Source organism: Zootoca vivipara, chromosome 3, assembly GCF_965207765.1.
Source record: "Zootoca vivipara chromosome 3, rZooViv2.hap1.1, whole genome shotgun sequence".
Lineage (NCBI taxonomy): Eukaryota > Metazoa > Chordata > Lepidosauria > Squamata > Lacertidae > Zootoca > Zootoca vivipara.
The window spans coordinates 92,946,950-92,966,603 of NC_142586.1; the positions used below are offsets into that span (position 1 = coordinate 92,946,950).

Consider the following 19,654-nt stretch of genomic DNA (forward strand, 5'->3'; position numbering starts at 1 on the left):
ATCCGCTTTCACGACATTGGGGCTTCTAATAATTCAGACGACTGCAGAATATAACGACGAGAAAATAGCAAATGAAGATAATGAGCCACTGTCTTGGTGAGCACCTGGTCCTTTCCCCAACAATAGGAATTGTAAGATTTCCCGCTCTGGTCTCCTTCTGGGGATGCAGAGCCGGTCCAGGAATTGTTGACGAAGGTCGTCGTAAAGTTTACAATGAAGAACCATATGTAGAAGGCTTTCCACCTGGGGGTCATGACACGGACAGATCCTCTCACCCTCCGCCCTGCCCAAGAACCTTCCCCACAGGAGGTTTGATGGGTTTGCGTTGAACCTGGCCAACGAAAATGCCCTTCTTTCTTGAGGGTTCAGTAGAAAGTCGAGATAATTAGGTTTTGTTTCATGAGCCCACGGGAGGTGGAAAAGAAGGGGGGAACATGTTTTGCCTGCTGCCGATATAAGTTCTTGTAGCTCAATGTCCCACAACCTAGTAATGACTGAGGCTTTGGCAGATTGTAAGGACATTGAGCGGAGAAATTCCACTGAAAGCCCCAGTTGCTGTACCTTCCTGTTGAAGTGTTGCAGCCCTGGGGGGAGGAAGGTGTCCGAAAGCATTACCTGGAGGAAGGAATCCCTGTCAGAGTCGAGGCAGATTTTTACCACTGTATTTAAAACCATCCGCCCCTGCTCAAAAGATTCTGAGAACTGTGGTTTAACCCTCACAGAGCTACAATTCCCAGGATCCTTCACATACTACTGTTGCTAGTATTCTTGGGTGTGTGTGTGCAGTGTATATGCAGATATACAGAAAGCTGCCTTATACCAGATTAGACCATTTCCCCTCTAGTCCAGTATTGTCTTTCCTGACAGACAGTGCCTGGCCAGAGTCTTATGCAGAGAGCTCTCACACCACCTGCTGCCTGATTCTTTTCAGTGGTGCTACCAGGGATTGAACCTGAGATCTCCTGCATGCAAATTGAGCTCTATGATTGAGCTATAGTCCTCCTTGTTCTGCCAGCTGTGTTGAAGGACAACGCAGTTTGTTTTCACCATGAAGAATGCATTTCCAAAGTGTTCCAAGAAACAGAAAATCATAAAATCACAATCTCTGATAGAATGCTCAGAGCAACATGCGATAGAGGGATAAAAATATTATCAGTTATCTACAGCTTAAAACATAAGGATGACAATAAAACCACTAAAGCAGAGAAACAGCAACAAGGTAAAACCCAGATTTCCATCGGCAAAAAGCTTGGGCAAATAATGTTCTAAAAATTGCCAGTGGAAGCTGTATGGGGAAGTTGCAAAATGTTCTTAGATTTGTGTATGTATTTAAAATAAAGTAGACTTTTACAGAATACTGCACTTTGCCTACCTTTATCCTTCATATTCCAAATATCCTAAATAGAAAAATAGACACGAGTTGTGCAATTTGTAATAATAATATTAATAATAATAATAAATTTATTATTTATACCCCACCCATCTGGCTGGGTTTCCCTAGCCACTCTGGGCAGCTCCCAACATAAATATTAAAATACACTAATTTCTTAAAGATTAAAAGCTTCCCTGTAGTAAACAGTCCTATAGGAAACCAGTTTTGTAGTAACCTTACTTTAGCTCATGAGTTGGCTGAAGGTTTTCCAATTCAATGTTGGTTTTTGCCTTACCAAAAAAGCCCTGTGCTCACAGCGGCATGAGACTCTCTGCAGCTACCTACTGGAATAGAAGCGATGCCACATAATGTTGCATTGTGTGGGATGTGAAGTGCCATAGCTCAGTGGTGGAGCAAAATCCCAGTCTCAATCCCCACCATCTCCTGGTAGAACTGAGTCAGGTTCCCTGCTTGAAACACTGCTGACCTCCTGCCAGCCAATGTGGACAAAACAAAGCTAGATGGACCATGGGTTTGATTCAATATAAGGCAGCACCCTGTGTTTTCATATATTCCTGTTTTTCTATTTTCTCATTTGATGCCTTGGGAGTGACAGCATCACATTGTATCACACCATCCTCGATGTATTTCTGGTAGCATGTAGAGAAACTCATAGGATGTGGGGCTTTCATTTTACGTTATAGAAGCAAGCAACACACACACACCCCAGCAAAGCAACAACCACACACCCCCTTCCCTTGTTGGATTCACTTTCTACTTTGGAAGAAACTTTTTACCTGCAAGTGTAATAGATTGGTTTCATAGCCAGAAACCATCTTACTCAAAAACACATTGCAATGCTTTTTACTGTATATTGTTTAAATGAAATAAAATATGAAGGGGCTTTAGTACAAACTTGTTGTTTTCTACTGGAAACAGAAGCAAAGTCCTGTTGCTAATGTTCTTCTTTTTTCTTTTCTATAAAGAGCTGGATATATTCCAAAAGGGGGGAAAATTGCCTCAATTTCACTGAATCCTGCTAGCCATTAAAATAATGCTCAATAAACACTGGCTTTTGTGGATTACATTGCAGTCAATTTGGCAAGCGATGGCAAAGTTAAACCTTGATAATGTTCCAGTTCTTGACATTGGAAGGTATGAAAAGGAATATTTTTTACTGACTTTGCCAAACATTAGAGAAGCAAAGGGTTGAGGGCACAGATGTAGTGTCCCAGCAGAACCTTGTTCATACTCTCTCTGCCACAGGAACCTTTGAAGCTGCTTTCAGTCAGAGCACTTCAACGAAGCCCGTGGCAAACACAGAAATATTGTTTGATTTCTTTCTTTCTGTTTTCCCCCTTTGCGTTTTCTTCCTCTTACCCCTCCCCCCCTTTTTGTTTTGTTTTATAGGATTTTCTAATGTAAATGATCAAAAGAAAAAGCATATGGAGAATAAAATAACAAAAAAAGGAATATATTGTGTTTATATTATTAATAGCATAGCACCATCAAACTTACTGCCTGTTTGCAGGAAAAGCAAACCACAAACAAGTAAGCAGGCATCTGCCCCAAGGACCTTACAGTCTAAAGTATGCTAGCAAGGAGAGAGGAAAGGGAGATCATGATTGATTCGGTAATAGCAGAACCACGTGGACAATTATACCAGATGCTATGTGTCAGGACCTTCTGTATTGCCCACTCCTGTATATAACAATTACATAGTAGATCTGTATTGTTCATGATTTTAAGATGTCCAGGTTGCCTAAGTGGTCAGTAGTGGGTAAGGTAAGCTCTAGCGGTTCACTTGCTACAGCCATTCCCAGACCAGCCTGTCCCAGACCAGGACAGCCTGGCATCAGTAACCCATGCTCTGATAAACCCATGTTTTAACTACTGCAATGTGTTCTACATGGGGCCAGATAGGAAAGAAACTGCAGTTGGTGCAGAATGCAGCTGCCCATATATTAAGCAGGAAAGTACACTGGGTTCATGTGCCACCAACTGTAAGATACTGCACTGGCTGCCTGTGCTCTACCAGGCCCAAGTCAAGGCATTGCTCCTCATGTACAAAGCCTCCATTTCATCCTCCTCCTTACTTTATAGCGAAAACTCTTTTGTAGCATGGAAACATCCCCTTTTAAGCTTGATAAACAACAGCCATCTCTCGTTTTAAGACTTTATCACACATTGCGGCTTGCTTTTAGCAATCTGAACAAATATGAAGCTCACACTGTTCCAGTGGATTTGTAAGAGGGCATTTAACAGCATAATTAGACCAAAGTTTCTGGAAAAGGAGTGAAAAGCTTGCAGGTGTACAGGCAGAAAGGTTGGGGGGGGGGACATCGCAAGATGTTGGCTTCAGCATGTTTTGTATTTGTGGTCAAAAGACTGATTTAAAGCATTTGCTAAAAATCAGATTGATTCACCAACTTACTTTAAAAGTTGAACCTCTGCAGTTGAAATGATGGTCTATCACAAAAATGAAGTAAGTCTTTTAAAAATACAAGTTGACACTGTCCTTTTAATTAGAATGAGTATTGTGAAATGGTACTTTGTGGGGATTAATTATAAATATTTGATAGGATCTGGAATTCGCCAAGCACTCTGGCAGGACCTGTGATACCATGTGAAAACAAACTAAATGAATGGTGCAAATGCCCTATCTGAATTTTTGGTGGGTCAATGTTTGTGTTGTTTCAGTAGGTTTCCCAGTTTTAATTAGCTTGCACACTCTGTGACTCTAATTATACTTATCAAGGCTGCAATCCTATGTCCATTTATCTGGTAGTAAGCCCTATTTAAATTAATGCAACTTTTTCTGACTAGACATGTACTTTATAGGATTGCACTGAAGTATCCTTCTTTAATAGACAAGTATGGTAAATTGTATATTTTCATGTATACAGTAATGTCAGTTTCTTCTAACAAAGAATTAAAACAAAATGTATTTCACTCAGCTTCAAATATTGGGAGATATTTTAGTCACTTTTTTACTGCAATTTTGGTGGTGTTTGGTGCTAGCTAGCTTAACATTTTGCAGTCTTACACTATTTCTACATTGTTGCCCCTGAACAGCATTCAAACATCTAAGAGAGGTTGCTTCCAAAGTATGAAAACTGACAGATTTGTCTCAGTGATTAAATACAATCAAAATGCTTAGGGTACATTGTTTAAATAAACCCTTTAGAGTCCCTGCATCTTTGTTCTTCTATCATCTTTCCACTGCTGTGGGGATAGATAATAATAGATCAGGCTACGTTTTCTGGAGAATGACATACAACCAAATATCCTGCTGGCATCTGTCTGTCTCAAGAGACAGTGGAGTGTGCCTCTGGGGGTGAAGCGACCTCTCTGGGGTAGAAGCCTGGGCAGTGTGTATGGAGATCCTGGACTGCCCAAATGACAAGACCCTTCTTGGCCTCACTGATGTGATCCAAAGGAAAGCGGAGCAATACGTTTGGCACAAGCTTGGCTGCAGGAGTTGCTGGAAGGAGGCTTACCAGTCATCATCCAACCATATTAGGGACTCCACTCTGGATTTACTCCTTGGCATTTTCTTCTCCTGAAGATGTCCCACAAGGCAGCAGGTACAGATTGTTCTTTGGGAAGCCACGCCTTGGTTTTTCAATGGTTACAGGATTCGAATGGACTCCCAGAATGGATTGAGTTCGACAACCAAGGTACCACTGTACATGTTTTCTGTATTACATAGCGTAATAAGATCAGTTTTATGAAATTGCTTCGACTGACACGATTTCTGCTTCAGCAAGTGGCTATATGTGCTCCCCGCCATTTCACTGTGGAGAGGTTGGGGATTTTTTCTTTTTCTTTTTAACCAGTTTTGCCATATGGCCTAGCATTGGTGGCTTGCATTACAACCTCTAACATTTTACAGATGAAGGCTGTCTATGCAGTGAGGTCATTTCCCCCCTGCTGCATTTCAAGTCATATTTGCATGTTGCTGCACACACCAGGGACCAGGCAGGGATGTTTTCATCTGATGTGCACAATCTCTTTCGTTTCCCTACATCTTCAAGACGCCAAGCTGTCATCTGTGCCTGCACTAATGTACACACTTCAGCAAATTCAACGTGAATGTGGGTTACATTTTCAAATCAGACGGAAGCTGGTTTGAATGGAAACACATCACACAGCAGTATTTCTCAAGTGTACACAGTGTGAAACACCAGCAGTGAGAGCAAGAGTGAATGGTAATTGTGTACACAGCCAAAAATAAGGACACACTTAAATCATCTATATTCACGAAGCAAGGGACACTGCATCTTTCAGTGAAGTTACCACTATTGCTAGAGATACTTGCCAAAATTTGAAAGCAAACTGGAAGCAGCAGCAAGTGTATGTGACCCAGATGCAAACATTCATATAAGAAAACCTTGCCATGTCTTCCAAGCCAGCTAGCTGCAGTAGCTGCGGCTGATCCATATACCCTTGGTCATTTTCCTTCCCTTTCAGTGGTTTTGCATCTTCCACAGTAGTGGTGCTTCCTGTGCTGCCACCGAAGTGCATTTCTTCCAGTCACAGCATGCAGTAAAAGTCCCATTTTCCCTCTGCTGTTACCTGCTCAGTCCCACTGATGTTCAGGTATTGGGATGGGTGGCTGGGTGGGAAGAATAAGATGCTGCAGAACTGCCAAAAGAACCAGGGAAGACCTTTTGCTGTGATTCACAAGTGGGGAGATTGGTATTGTGCACAGGTTCTACTTAGGACTAGTTGTGAGAACAGGATGCTGGACTACGTGGGTTTCTGGCTTGATCCAGCAGGGCTCTTTTGACTGAATGCTCAGACCTCCACCCTATGGAACATATTGCATAACAGCTAGCACTTCTTTCACATGCACCGCTCTGTTATTTTGTGAGAGGTGATATGTTAATACTTTTATAAGTAAATAAAAACAAGTTTGATGGGGAAAGTGGCAATCTGCTTCATTTTAATTATATCTATCTATCTATTAGATAAACATGATAGCACCTTTCAATGCTTGCTTTATCTCTTTTCTGTAATCTTTGGACAGATGATGTAGGTTTAAAAGAGAGAGAGAGAGAGAGATGAGATATACACTTGGTAGAGAGAATGATAGGTTAAACACTTTCATAAGCTTGCTTTCTTCAAATTCACTTTCACCTATGATATAGAACTGCTGAAAACTAGCTTTAAAAAACGGTAATAGCAAAATCCATCTAACATCTTCAAAGACTAACTTAACACCAGTTTAATATTTATGCAGCAAACTGTGAGAATATTTCACCCTAACTTGATTTTTTCCCCCTTTAAATTTATAGCATACCTTGGGACAGGTTACTATGGATTTTAAAATGAAATTCCACTTAATTTTGCCTTCATTCACAACAACCTTAACCAGAACATCAGAAGAAGCATATATATTCTGCATGAATGAAAATGAAATATCCTCAAATTGATTCCCCTGACTAGTTTTGACACACAGCAACGGGGTGGGTGGGAAAGCTATCTGGATGAAGCTGGAAATTTTACAAGCTGGAAAATTCTGAATAACTTTCTCAAGATGCCTGTGGTAGTGATGGGTTTGTCCATGAACTCATCCTTGGCAAACAGATTTAATTTCACAGGCCATAGATCGTAGATTTCTAAAATAATTTGTGGAAAGTATTTGTTGAAATAGCAAGGTGCTGTCTCGAATATCCTAAGACAGGTGCCTAGACAACCTGGTAATACACAGAATTGTGAAGGAGCCATTGTATTATCAAAAAAACTTGGTTGTTATCCCACAGGAATACAATTTATTTTGCTGAGCTGATGAAAATCCATATGAGATTTTAGTTTCAAATAGCCAATTAAAATTGAAGTTGTCAGAGTTATCTCAAAAAGAGCAAGCTGGAATAGTGACAGCAAATTAAACAGGCTCCTATTTAGGTTAGTAAGAACGGTCACCAAGAGGGTTTGGTAGCTTTCTGTGTTGCTGAACTGACTCTGTTTCAGTGGCTCGCTGTAGAGATCCCTCTAGCTTATTTAAAATGGGTTCCTGAGGAAGAAGAGAGGGAACAGTTGTGTCCTTAAGGTGTTTTTCCTCACATGGTTACTGCCTCCATGCTGGAGGAAGCAATTTAAAAATATAAATACAACAATGGCAACAACAGGAACTAATCCAATCGGTATTTCAAAATGCTATGCAAACAAATATAAATGTTTTCACAAGACATCTAAACTGAAGCAGCCAGGTGGCTTGGTGGTCTCTCTGCTGAGGGTCTTCATGCAACCATGGCACATTATTGAGACATTTCTGTGCTGATGGTTACAACATCAATTTTTCTGAAAATACAGGGCCTCAAGAAGATATTTCCATAGAAATATGTTTATAATGGAGCTTAAAATCTGAAGGAAGCCAGTTGCTAATGACAGTTCCTGGACTAACTGTCCTCACCTCATAAAAGTCACCACGGGGGGGGGAGAGACTTTGGTTATGTACTAGTCACAGGTAGGTAGCCGTGTTGGTCTGCCGTAGTCAAAACAAAATAGAAAAATTCCTTCCAGTAGCACCTTAGAGACCAACTAAGTTTGTCATTGGTATGAGCTTTTGTGTGCATGCACACGAAAGCTCATACCAATGACAAACTTAGTTGGTCTCTAAGGTGCTACTGGAAGGAAAAAAATTTATATTTGGTTATGTACATTAGTCCTGATTCTATGAACAACAAAAATCTCAAGCTCTGGTTCAAGGATCAAGGGTTGTCTAGTCCAGGCACCCCCAAACTGTGGCCCTCCAGATGTTTTGGCCTACAACTCCCATGATCCCTAGCTAACAGGACCAGTGGTCAGGGACGATGGGAATTGTAGTCCAAAACATCTGGAGGGCCGAAGTTTGGGGGTGCCTGGTCTAGTCCAAGGTTTGTCTAGCCTTGAAGCTGAAGCTGGAAAGTACAGGAAGACATGGTTTAAGAATAGCAAAGCTCAATGAATAATTTGTAGAGGACAATTTATTTGAATAATTTAGCCTCCCTTTCTGAATGATGGAAGGATCATTACAAGGCATTATACTCTTTCTACTTGTCTGGTTTTAGCATAGCACCTGTTAGTGAATGTGACCTCTAATATAACCACAGGAACTTCTAATAGGTAAATATTTCTACAGTCTTAATATTAACAGTTGTCCTGTGGATTCAAATTGGAAATTTATTTTACTGTTAATAATATTAATATTATAACCAATTCATAATTATAAGTTTCCCAGTATCAAAACTCCAACTAGAGTGTTATACTATAGTGATATACTTTGCAGCTGAAGCTTTTGTTTATAAAAGAAATCTAAACAACTAGTGTGAAATATAAGTACCAACAAAACAATACAAATCATACAGCCATAATGTAAGGGAGGTTACCAGAGATACCAGCAAACAGATTCAGCTTGATTTCAAATTAAACATTTGAATCACCGCAGCAATTTATACTGATTTTAGATAACTCATTCCCCCTGGTTATTATTATTAGTAGTAGTAGCCAGTGTATAGAGGGCCACTTTGTGTGTTATAAAGCTATTGTTGTCACTCAAAAGAAAACAGATCTTTGCTGCTTAGTATACCTGCTTGCTTGTGTGAAACAAAGGTTTCAGAAAGTGATCTCATGGGTCTCTCTATAAGGGGAGGCCAACAGATGAGTGATGTCTTCCACCTGAGGTAGACTACAAATACAATGTCTGCCTGTGTACAGACCTTGTTGTAGTGACCATCCAAGACTGCAGTGGGCATCACTTAGAAACCCAGCTCAATACAGACATTTCTTAAGGAAGTTTGATCAGATAACTAGCTCTAAAATACTCTGTTTTCAAGAGTGAATACCAAAGGGAAATGTTGGTTTTTGTAATCAGTTGCAGCTCCTTTCTGGATTCTATCGGCTGACTTTAGCAGCATTGTGGCCTCAAATCTCATGCAATGCAATCAAAGATCAGGCCAAACATGCATAATGCACCTGGACTTTCCTTGGGCAACTCCCATGCACTCTTGAGTTTCAGGCAGCAATATGATCTACACATTAGTTCTGGAGGTGTGGATCCGGTCAGTTTGCACCAGAATTTGCAAAGATTGAATTCCTCAAGCATCCCTATGGAGTTTCACAAATCGCAACAGCTGTGCGTATAGGCTCCACATGGAGGCACTGGGGATGGGAAGCAAGGGCTTCCGTTTGTGCAAATGGGCTTTCCCCTCTCTCTTCCCGATGTTTCACAAAATTGAATTCCACCCAACATTCATGTAATTTTTAGTTATTCATTGACTGCAAGTTCACTTGCAAGCTTGCAGGCTCCTGTGAATGATGTACCATATTTTTCCATGTACAAGACTATATTTTTTCCTAAATTTTTGAAGTTTAAAATAAGAGGTCATCTTATACATGGATAGTGCATAGTGCATTTTCTTAATTTTGCGTTAAAAAAATAGGGGTCCTCTTATACATGGGGGTGTCTTATACACTGAAAAATACTGTATGTGGAGGGTGGAGAATGTCAACTCTAAATGAAGGCAAAAGGCATGCGATTCTGAAAAAAAGGCATGATGCAGCAAGCATGGTCTGAATGTGGGAATAAGTTTCTTTTTATGGACATTCTTTTGTATGTCATCTGAAAGCACAAAAAGTGCCATATCATAAAAACAACCTACATCCGACTTGGAGGTTCCTGCATAATATATGATCCACAGGTTCAGATTGGTTAGTGCTTCCACCTATGACATTGTTGAACAAAGCGAGTGTATGGAATAATTCCAAAAATCCAATCCCTGACCAGTGATGTTGACCTGACCATCAGTTGGTATGAGAAACACTCAAGAGTCAGGAATTTCCATGCAAAGCTTCATATGTTGTCCTCTGGATCAGAGCCAAATGCTAAAGTTGATAGATCATTTTCTAGGGAGCGAGTACCATCAAACTCAGTGGGTTTTACTTCCGAGTATACAGGGCTGTCTTAAGCATATGCAGTGCCAGGGTGCAAAGATCCGCCTTGCACCCCTCCCCCCCAGGTTGCCCAGTCTTAGGCGCGCAGGAGGGCAGAGCTGGCCGGCCGCCTCAGTGTCTCGCTGGCTTAGTCACCCCTGAACTCTCGGCGCAGAGCTTCCCGCAGCAGAAGAGCCCGCCACGGCACTCTGACCAAAGGGTGGGCTCTTCCCTGGATGCAAACTCTCGGGCCCTGGACTCTTGGCCTGGTGTCCCTGAGAGCCTGGCATCTGGGTGCCCCGCACCCCTAGTGCCTATGGGTAAGGTGGCCCTGTGAATACATGCTTAGGGTTGCACTGTACGTTTTGTAGGAGTGTCTTGAGTGGCGTATTGTGCATGTCTTCTCTGTTGTATCTTTTAAAAAATTGCAGCACACAATACAGAACACACAATGACAGTATACATACTTGTACCTATGTAGACATTTTGAACCATAATCTCTTTATTATTCTCCATTTGTTCCAGTGCGATCACTGTTGGCCACTGTACAATGACAAGCCTTTTCATCCTGGAGATCAAGTTCATGCTTATAATTGCAAGCCTTGTCAATGTTACGGCCATGCAATAAGCTGTCACTACAACAGGACAATGGATTCTTTCCCTAATGAACACTATAGAGGAGGTGGCGGAGTCTGTGATAACTGTCAACATAACACTACAGGTAATTAACAGAACAGAATATGTCCATGGTGGTTGGCTCTTGCAGTCATTCCAAAGCATCATTACACCTGAGGTTGAATTGTAAGGAAATTTCCATGGTACATATCAGACCAGGAAAATGAGATTGGTTTGCACTATCTGCATGTATTATAGAATCAAGTAAACTTTATATAAAATAAAGTTCCAAGGCAGTTTAGTTCACATGGTTAGAAAAGGGGATATGATCACACCCCACATAAAAAACACAGCGGGGGATATTCAGCTAACCAGTTGCACTAGCAGAAGTCCTTGCGAGGATTCCTGCTAGCAGAATGGGGGTGTGCCATTCCCAAATCTGCACTGGAGGTTTGTGGGAACCTCCAGAACAGATTTAGGGAGCATGAGAGTAGAGGAAAGTTTATGTTGCTGAAGGAACATCCCTGTGCTGATGAGACCTTATCCATAGTTTAATACAGGCCAATGTGTGTATCAGGCTGGGTGCATGATTCCCCTGATGCCTGTGACCTTCCCACCACATTAGCACACTTTACATGTACTATAATGCAGCAGGGAAGAGGGGTAGCTCACAGGTAGGAGACATGTGATGCTTATCAAAAGTCCTGGGTTCAATCCGCAGTAGGTAGGCCTAGAAAAAACTCCTGCCTGAAAACCTGGAGAGCTCTTGCCCATCAGGTCATGAATAAACAGGAACAGGAGCAGCTGATGGAGTGGTGCAATATCTTTATTTATTGCCCTTTTATTGTCCTACACTTCCTCCTAAAAGGGAGCTCTGCGCAGCTAACAACATAAAATAATATAACAATTTATAAACAATTTAAAACAACCATTAGTCAGCCATCATAAAACTTCATATAACTCCGGCTAGGCATTATCAAATGTTTCAAGATCTTGTGCTTACATAAGAGCCAATGTGCCTCAGAAACTATTTTGCCCTCACCTTGAGACTGTTGTTTTAGCCAGGGAATTGGCTGTACAACATAGTACCTGGTGTACCAACAGAATCTACAGTCTTTCAGGGCCATCAAGCACTGGAAACAAGTTCCCTAGTGGATGCATTAGCCAATGGATATGGTTGACTGGCGAAATGTCTTGTGGTTTGTCTCAAGTAGAAGCAAAGCCCAAATATTTTGAATAAAGAAGTTTAGTGGAACTCTGCCTCTCTACAACTCATGTCTGCTAAGTCATTTAGTTTGGTAATTTGCTTCACCCTAAAACAGGCATCCCCAAACTGCGGCCCTCCAGATGTTTTGGCCTACAACTCCCATGATCCCTAGCTAACAGGACCAGTGGTCGGGGAAGATGGGAATTGTAGTCCAAAACATCTGGAGGGCTGAAGTTTGGGGATGCCTGCTCTAAAATGTATTAAAATAGAACATACTTTCTGAATTTCTAATTCTGCCTGCTATGTTTGTGGTGGTTTTGGGACACTTCCTTTAGTACTCTTGGCTTTCCTCCTTAAGGATGGTAGGGAAAGTTGGATGTTTAAGAGTAATTTCTCTTTTTTAAGTATAGAATATATATTCATACAGAATAGCTTTATAGGAGTGTTGTGTTATGTAACAGATGGAAGTTTAATGGAGTAAAACACAGTTTGTAACAGGTTCATTGTTTCATATGCTCTGGATCACTAAATTGGCAGGTAGAGATGAAAGGTGCATTAAAATGGACGTCCTGAAAATTATAGAATTCCCTCAAAGGAATAGTCTTTAATTTTGAATTATACCGCTAATTTTAATGAATTGGAAGCCATAATGCATAACCTTTCCTTCATGCAGGAAGAAATTGTGAGCTGTGCAAAGATTTCTTTTATCGGCATGTAGATGCAGATCTCTCATCTGTGGATGTTTGCAACCCTTGCAAATGCTACATAGCAGGCACCAAAAACAGTAGTCAGCACTGCAATAAGGTAGGTGGATTTAACCTATAATGTCACCCTATATTCCCAATATTCAGGCTGTGGGAACCATTGCATATGTAGCCAAAACAACACCCATACACAAGAGGGAGGTGTTAGCAGGCTTGGGGAGCCTTGAAATTGGAGAAGTACAAATATATTTATGAAAAAAGCCAACTTGAGGGTAGGGGAGCCCAAACCCATCCAAATAAGGACTGAACATTCCATCTATCAAAGATGCTTTTGCTGAGATTCCTGCATTGCAGGAGGTTGGACTAGATGACCCTTGTGTACATTCCAACTCTAAGATTCTATGATTTGCCATGAAATGCCAACTGGTTGGGTGTGGGTGAAAACTGGAGATCGAATAGTGGTTGGCATCTTGTAGGTACAACAAATAATCATACTTGTTATAACTGGCAGCTGTTGGCACTAATGTGACTTACAATAATTAATGGGATAGATAACATTTAAAGTTTTTAGAAAGAAAGAAATCCTGTTCCAAAATAGTGGCAGATTCACATAGGACTTACGAATTTATTTTATGATTCTGTTATCTGGATCACCATCTCTCCAAAGACTGAAGAAGTATGATAATAATATCAAAAACATCTGTAAAATGTCTTAATGTACTATAAGAACACTATTTTTTTTTAAAAAAAGAAAACCCACTTAAGTAGCCCACAACACTTTCCCACTTGCTAAATAGTTTCCTGATGGGTTTTGAAACTTTCAGCAGATAAAGAGCAGTTCACACATGCAGAGCGACTGCCTTAATTTCTCCAATTTTTGCTTTCCGTGGATATGAGATTATGTGAAGAACTGTTAGACAACAATGCCAGGCTAAGGGTGAGTTGGAGAACTGACACACACAAATGACGACAAATTTGTTACTTTATTTACAAGAGGAAATTTATCTTAAAAAGCCAAAATGGTACCAATTATTTTAAGTCACTGCTTTCATTTGCGAGCAAAAACATTTAGTGCAGTAATAAATCCGTTTCTTTCAAAAGAGCAGGAAAACGTGTAGAAAATCCTGCCTTTGGCTGAGAGCTGGATCAGTCCAAACCCAATTCCCTTATTGTATTCTTGCCTGACACTAAACTTTCTTCATTGGTGCAATGATGAAAAATCCTTTTATCCAGTAACGTTTTGTGGCTTTTTCTGTCATTTCATGTTTGTTTTTATGCTCACTGGGGACATTCTTTTATTGGTAGCTTTGATCCTTCAAGAGGCTCTGTGAGCACAGCAAGATTTGATATCTTCTACCTGTGAAGAGCTCATTGCTAGCTTGGGGTTTAGGCTGGCAAAAAGAAATGTGAAATCCTAGAGCCCTGTACTTGTTAAACTGGGACAATAGTCTAAAGCAGAGGGCCTGATTTTCTGCCTCTAATAATGATACATTTTTGGCCAATAGCACAACTCCAGAAACAATTTGAAAGTCGCATGATATGGTAAGAATGGGAAAGAGAGGGGAGGGGAAGGGAGAATTTAAATGACAATTTTGAGATTTCTTGTTTCAAGCGGCAGTTTTTCAGCACTGGCAGCAATTTAATGGTAAGCCATTCTGCTTCAAGGTGGCAAAGTGTAGGGTGTTTTGTTTTTGGATAGCTAGAAATTTAGCGAAGGCTAAGACTGAGAAATGAGTCGAAAATCAAGATAATATAAAAAAGAAAATAAGGAAAAATGGGTTGAACTGTACAGCTCAATAAGGCATCAATAGACTGCTGCAAAAGGAGCAAGGTAGAACAAAATGATTAAGAGGCATTAAAAAATAGATTAATAAGGCTGGAGAGTATGGGCTGAAATGAATTACATGAAATAGAAAGGCATTATTGAAGGGAGTGTTTCCAGGTCTGACCCAAGGAAGATGGAATCATAAGGAATAAGGCCTTGGCTCATGAAAATTAATTGTCACGTCACAAGGATAATTTTCAAGGAAATGTGTTAAAAATGGGCCACAATACACTTTCTCTGCATAATTTACCATTCCCAGCAGTTTATCAATGCTTTCCTATACAGAACCAGTTATCTGTCATTTAGCCTAAACGAAGATGCAGGATTCTGGAAGAGAACAATCACAAGTTCTTATCCTGTGGATTTTTTGGGGGGGGGGCACCCCACCCCACAAAAAGTTGGTTTAGAGAAGTGGTTCTTTTGCAGTGGCAAAACTTCCTTGATGACATTGTATTCTTTTTTAGGCACAATCTAGAAAAGAGTTCAATTTTATACTGTACATATCACACAATTCCAGATCAAGGAATAGCATTAAAATACAATAAAACAGTATTTCAAAATGCAACTTAATATAAAATCAAACAATATGCTAACCTCATAACAACTCCAGCCAAATAAGGGGCATCACTTTAGCCAAATGCTCGGGTGAATAGCTGCATTTTTACTGGGTGTCAAAAGTCAGTTAGTGTAGATGCTGATTGCATTGAAGAAGAGAGCATTTCGGAGGTGGAATGTCACTGTTGGAACTGCACTCTCATGTACTGTCATGCACATGGGTGTAGCCTGGGGGAGCACAGAGGGGCAGCAGCCCACCCTAAATCAATAAAATTCAATAAAAATACATAGCAAACTGAGATTCTGCCCCCCCGCCCCACCTGCAAAAATCCAGGCTATGTTCTTGGCCATGTACCATATCTGAGAAAGAACGGTGCCATAGTGAGAAGGGCACCCATTTGCACACTCCCTGGGCCGCTCCTCTGCTGCTCTGGGCAGCTGAGTGATGTTCACAGACTTCTCTGGGCACCTTGATGGAGGAATCTAGTTGCTGGCCTGGGTCATCACAGCAGTCAGCTGGCTGCAGTATTAGAAATGTGAGTGGAGTTGCCAGTGGGGCTCGGATGGAAGAAAGACAGATAGAGTGGGTGAGAGTTGCAGAAGGAGGAAAAAGGAGATAAAAGGGAGGGAGGGAGGGAGGGAGGACGCAGAAGGGAAAGCAGCAAGTGGAGAGAGCACAGGAGGCAGGAAGTCACTGGCAGAGGACGAGAGGTGATGAAAAGCAAACTTTTTTGAGTTTCTAGTCCATGGCCTCTCCCTCTTTGGAGGCATACAGCTCTTTGGCAAGGGGGCAAGGGGGACTAGGTGCACCTCTGTATATCACAGCACTGAAGTAAATATATAGTACAGAGATAATATTTAATGCTAGCTAGCCACCCATATCTAACTGTATCATTTGTTGTGCTGGACTTTCTTGTGGGTAAGGTGACCTCTTCATTGAGGACAGACTGGATTTTTTGTGTTAGACTGTGTGTCATAAGCCTCCTTTTTCAGGTCTGGAACCAAAGAGGAGTACTTCTGCTACTAGAAAGTATCTCATGCTGTGACCTAGCAGAAGAGCATTGCTGGGGAAAAGCAAAATGATTATACCAACAAGTTTATGTACCGTGTTTCTCATATTATAAGACACGCCTTATATTTATTTTTTCCTCAAAAAAACACACTATGGCTTATTTTCAAGGGATGTCGACATTACTGCTGCGCCTATCACTATGTCTTATTTTCAGGGTATGGCTTATATTCCTTGAATGCTTAAAAATCCTGCTATGGCTTATTTTATGGGTATGTCTTAAAATATGAGAAACAGGGTACTATGCACCTGAGTTCATTTACTGCTGATATTCTTGGTGTTTCTCATAATGCCACACCCAATACATTATGTCACTACACTGTAAAAAGTCTTTTGCCACCTTGCACAACATTCATGGAACATAACTAACAAAAAGCTGCTCCGTTATTTTCACTTCCCAGTAGGGGTGTTCCTCTCCAATTATACAAGCCTTCCTTCATAATATTATAAGAAGCTGTAAGATGATTCAGCTGGGCATTAACATGATTTATACTTCAGCAAACCCTCACTGGCCTCATTTTTGCTTCATAGTTTTTGATTGTTTGTTTAACATATTTATAGCCCACTTTGTAAGGAAACTTTCTTCACAAAATGCACATAAAAATAGAGTCAATAAAGCTTAATAATCTAATGTCATTAAAAGCTAGCATAAAAGTAACAAATAACTTAGCAAATGCCTAAACATACAAAACTGAAACTTTGTTGACAGTTATCACTGTCACTACTACAGGGAGTGACCTTTGCATAATACATTTAAAATAAAGGTGTCTTGACAGTGTGCATGTAAAGAGCTGGAATCACTGGGCACACACCACTGCCATCTCCCTGAACTACCTGGCTCTGTTCCTTTCTGTTGTCTCTTCTGGGCAACCTTCCAGGGCCATATGCCAGTGGTGGGTCTGGAGTCAAGAGCATAAAGTGGGGCGGGGGAGAATAATAATTTCACCTTTGTACAGTAGATCACTGTCTACTCACACCCTTCCCTCTATCCTCCAAACAGGCAAACAAAATGCATTGTCATAGTTCAAGGATGTGCTCTAGTCTATTAAAAACACCCAAGGGGTGTGTGAAGCAAGGTCAGTGAGAGGGGTGGCCTGGGGAGAGAGGGTGCATCTGGGAAGAGTTCAATGGGCCAGGTAGAGAGGCCTGGAGGGATGCATTGGACGTAAGGTTTCCCACCTCTGATTAAAGCACTAACAAATGCAAGCAGTGCCTTTTTTTATTAAAAGAAATTTTATTAAAGTCCCTTGACTTGATTTGCTCTTTCCTTCCATCCAGTGGTGTGGGTGGGGTTTAGAGGGCGAGAACATGAGAATGGGCAGTGGTGAAGAAGTGAAATCAGAACAGGGTCCAACAAAACCTGGAGCTGGCACTCCTTGAAAGCAGAAAGCCTGTTTAGTATTTTGTGGTTCTGTGTGCTTGGTGGTGATTTTGTATGCTTTCTGTCCAGTTTATGTTTGATAATAGATCAATTCATATTCATCAATGCTCCCTTCCTCCTCCTCCTCCTCCTCCTCCTCCTCCTCCTCCTCCTCCTCCTCCTCCTCCTCCTCCTCCTCCTCCTCCTCCTGTGTGAGCTCTTCCTTAAAGTCATTCTAATGAATTTTTATTCTCACAGTTTCTATAGTTTTATTTTATGGTGAGTTAACTGCTACAGAATAAACTATGGAGGCCTATTTTGTCCTTGTTCCCACTTAAAGATTGTCCAACCTGCCAACCCACCCATGTTGCTAATCAGTGTTTATCAGGGTGGGGGTGGGGGAAGATAAGTTCATCATTCCTCAACATTTTTCTTTTTGTATCCTTTTAGATTGGAGGCCTGTGTAATTGTAAGAGACATGTGTCTGGCAGACAGTGCAATCAGTGCCAGGATGGATTCTACAATCTACAGCAGTCAGACCCTGATGGCTGCGGCCCCTGTAACTGCAATACCTCTGGGACAGTCAATGGAGATATTACCTGTCACCAAAATTCAGGCCAGTGCAAGTGTAAAGAAAATGTTATTGGTAGGTGCAAGGCAATAATCTACAGTCAGATATATTTCCTTTGTCTACAAATTAGAAATAAAAAACATGCGCCGAAGCTTTTCATTCTTTCTTTTTTAAACACATCAGGTGAAATATATTCTTTTTCATGAGAAATCATGGAAAACTGACAAAATAATATGCAGTTGCTTATTTATTTATCCTACCCAATTACAGCTCAAAGCAAAGTATAATCAGCTCTTTGGGTTATTCTACATTTAGTAGGTTTTAGTAGTTACAGGAGCACCTACCACTTTGTAATAATAAAGGACAGAAATAATATAATTTGCTTACTGCACAAATGATTCTTTCAGGAAAACAGCACTTTTTGCATGATGCTATAAACTTAATGAGTTTTAAGCAAAGTAGTTTCTATGTCAGTTTCCTTAACAGACAAAAATAAATGGATTTTTCTCCTCAAAAATATTATGCGCTACAGGGTCCTTTGTGATAAATCTTTTCATTCCCCCCCCCATTATAATTCTTTGAACTGTTCCTATGAAATGCAAAATGTCAACATAATTCTACAGATCTTACACATTGCTAGGGTTAGTTATCAAGGGCCACATAATTTTAATTTTGTAATTCAATGCCAAGTTGATTATAATAAACTACTACCTTCAGTGTTATTTATCATTTTTTTGACAAGACATGCTTTTTTGTTTGCTATTCCCACAGGTATTTTCCAGAAATTAGATTTGATTATAGCAATTTATTACTTCCAGCATATTTGAGGGGAGCCACATCTATGTAAGGACAAAATCTATCAAACACCCAAAATATACAGGGCATATTATACACTTTGAAATGTTGATGTATGAGAATATTATGCAAGGAAAATTTCTTGATGAAAGGAACTCTGAGTGGTAACTGTACATGCCCCAGACATGCGGTTTTAAAATAACGTTTTGTATTTTAGTATCTATTTATACACCATTTCATTGCAGAAAAAACTGTGCCATGTATTGATGCTAAATATGTTTAAGTGTAAAAAAAGCTTTCCCGTTATTAAGACCTATTTTGTGGAGAAATCCTATGGGCAAACATGGTTAACTACTCTTTAATTTCATTGATTCCCAGGGGACTTGTGCAATTTGTGGATAATCAACAGCACCAAGTGATAAAGCTTATTCTGGACCTAACCGCTTTAGGCTGCAGGTTGTGGGTTGCATGTTTGACTCTTTAAACCCCCCCCCCCAACACACACACACACACACAAGCTTTCATGCAATTGGTTTTTTCCCCCCTGTGTGCAGAGAAAGTAACAATTCCATATGATCTCCCATGGAATGTGTTGGATCCAATGAATGGTACCTTCCATTCATGGAACTGACCAAAATTCAGCAGAAGATTCCCACCTGAGAAGG

The 19,654-nt window shown here is 40.6% G+C and overlaps 1 protein-coding gene across 1 annotated transcript in view; it reads left to right on the forward strand.

Moving 5' to 3' along the window:
• The window catches only part of USH2A (usherin), a 455,954-nt gene that overhangs the window by 52,913 nt on the left and 383,387 nt on the right, over nucleotides 1-19,654 (forward strand). Inside the window, exons 10-12 of the mRNA XM_088666687.1 lie at nucleotides 10,814-11,009; nucleotides 12,784-12,914; nucleotides 18,074-18,269. Coding sequence (XP_088522813.1) covers nucleotides 10,814-11,009; nucleotides 12,784-12,914; nucleotides 18,074-18,269 — 523 coding nt within the window. The remainder of the gene's footprint in view (nucleotides 1-10,813; nucleotides 11,010-12,783; nucleotides 12,915-18,073; nucleotides 18,270-19,654) is intronic.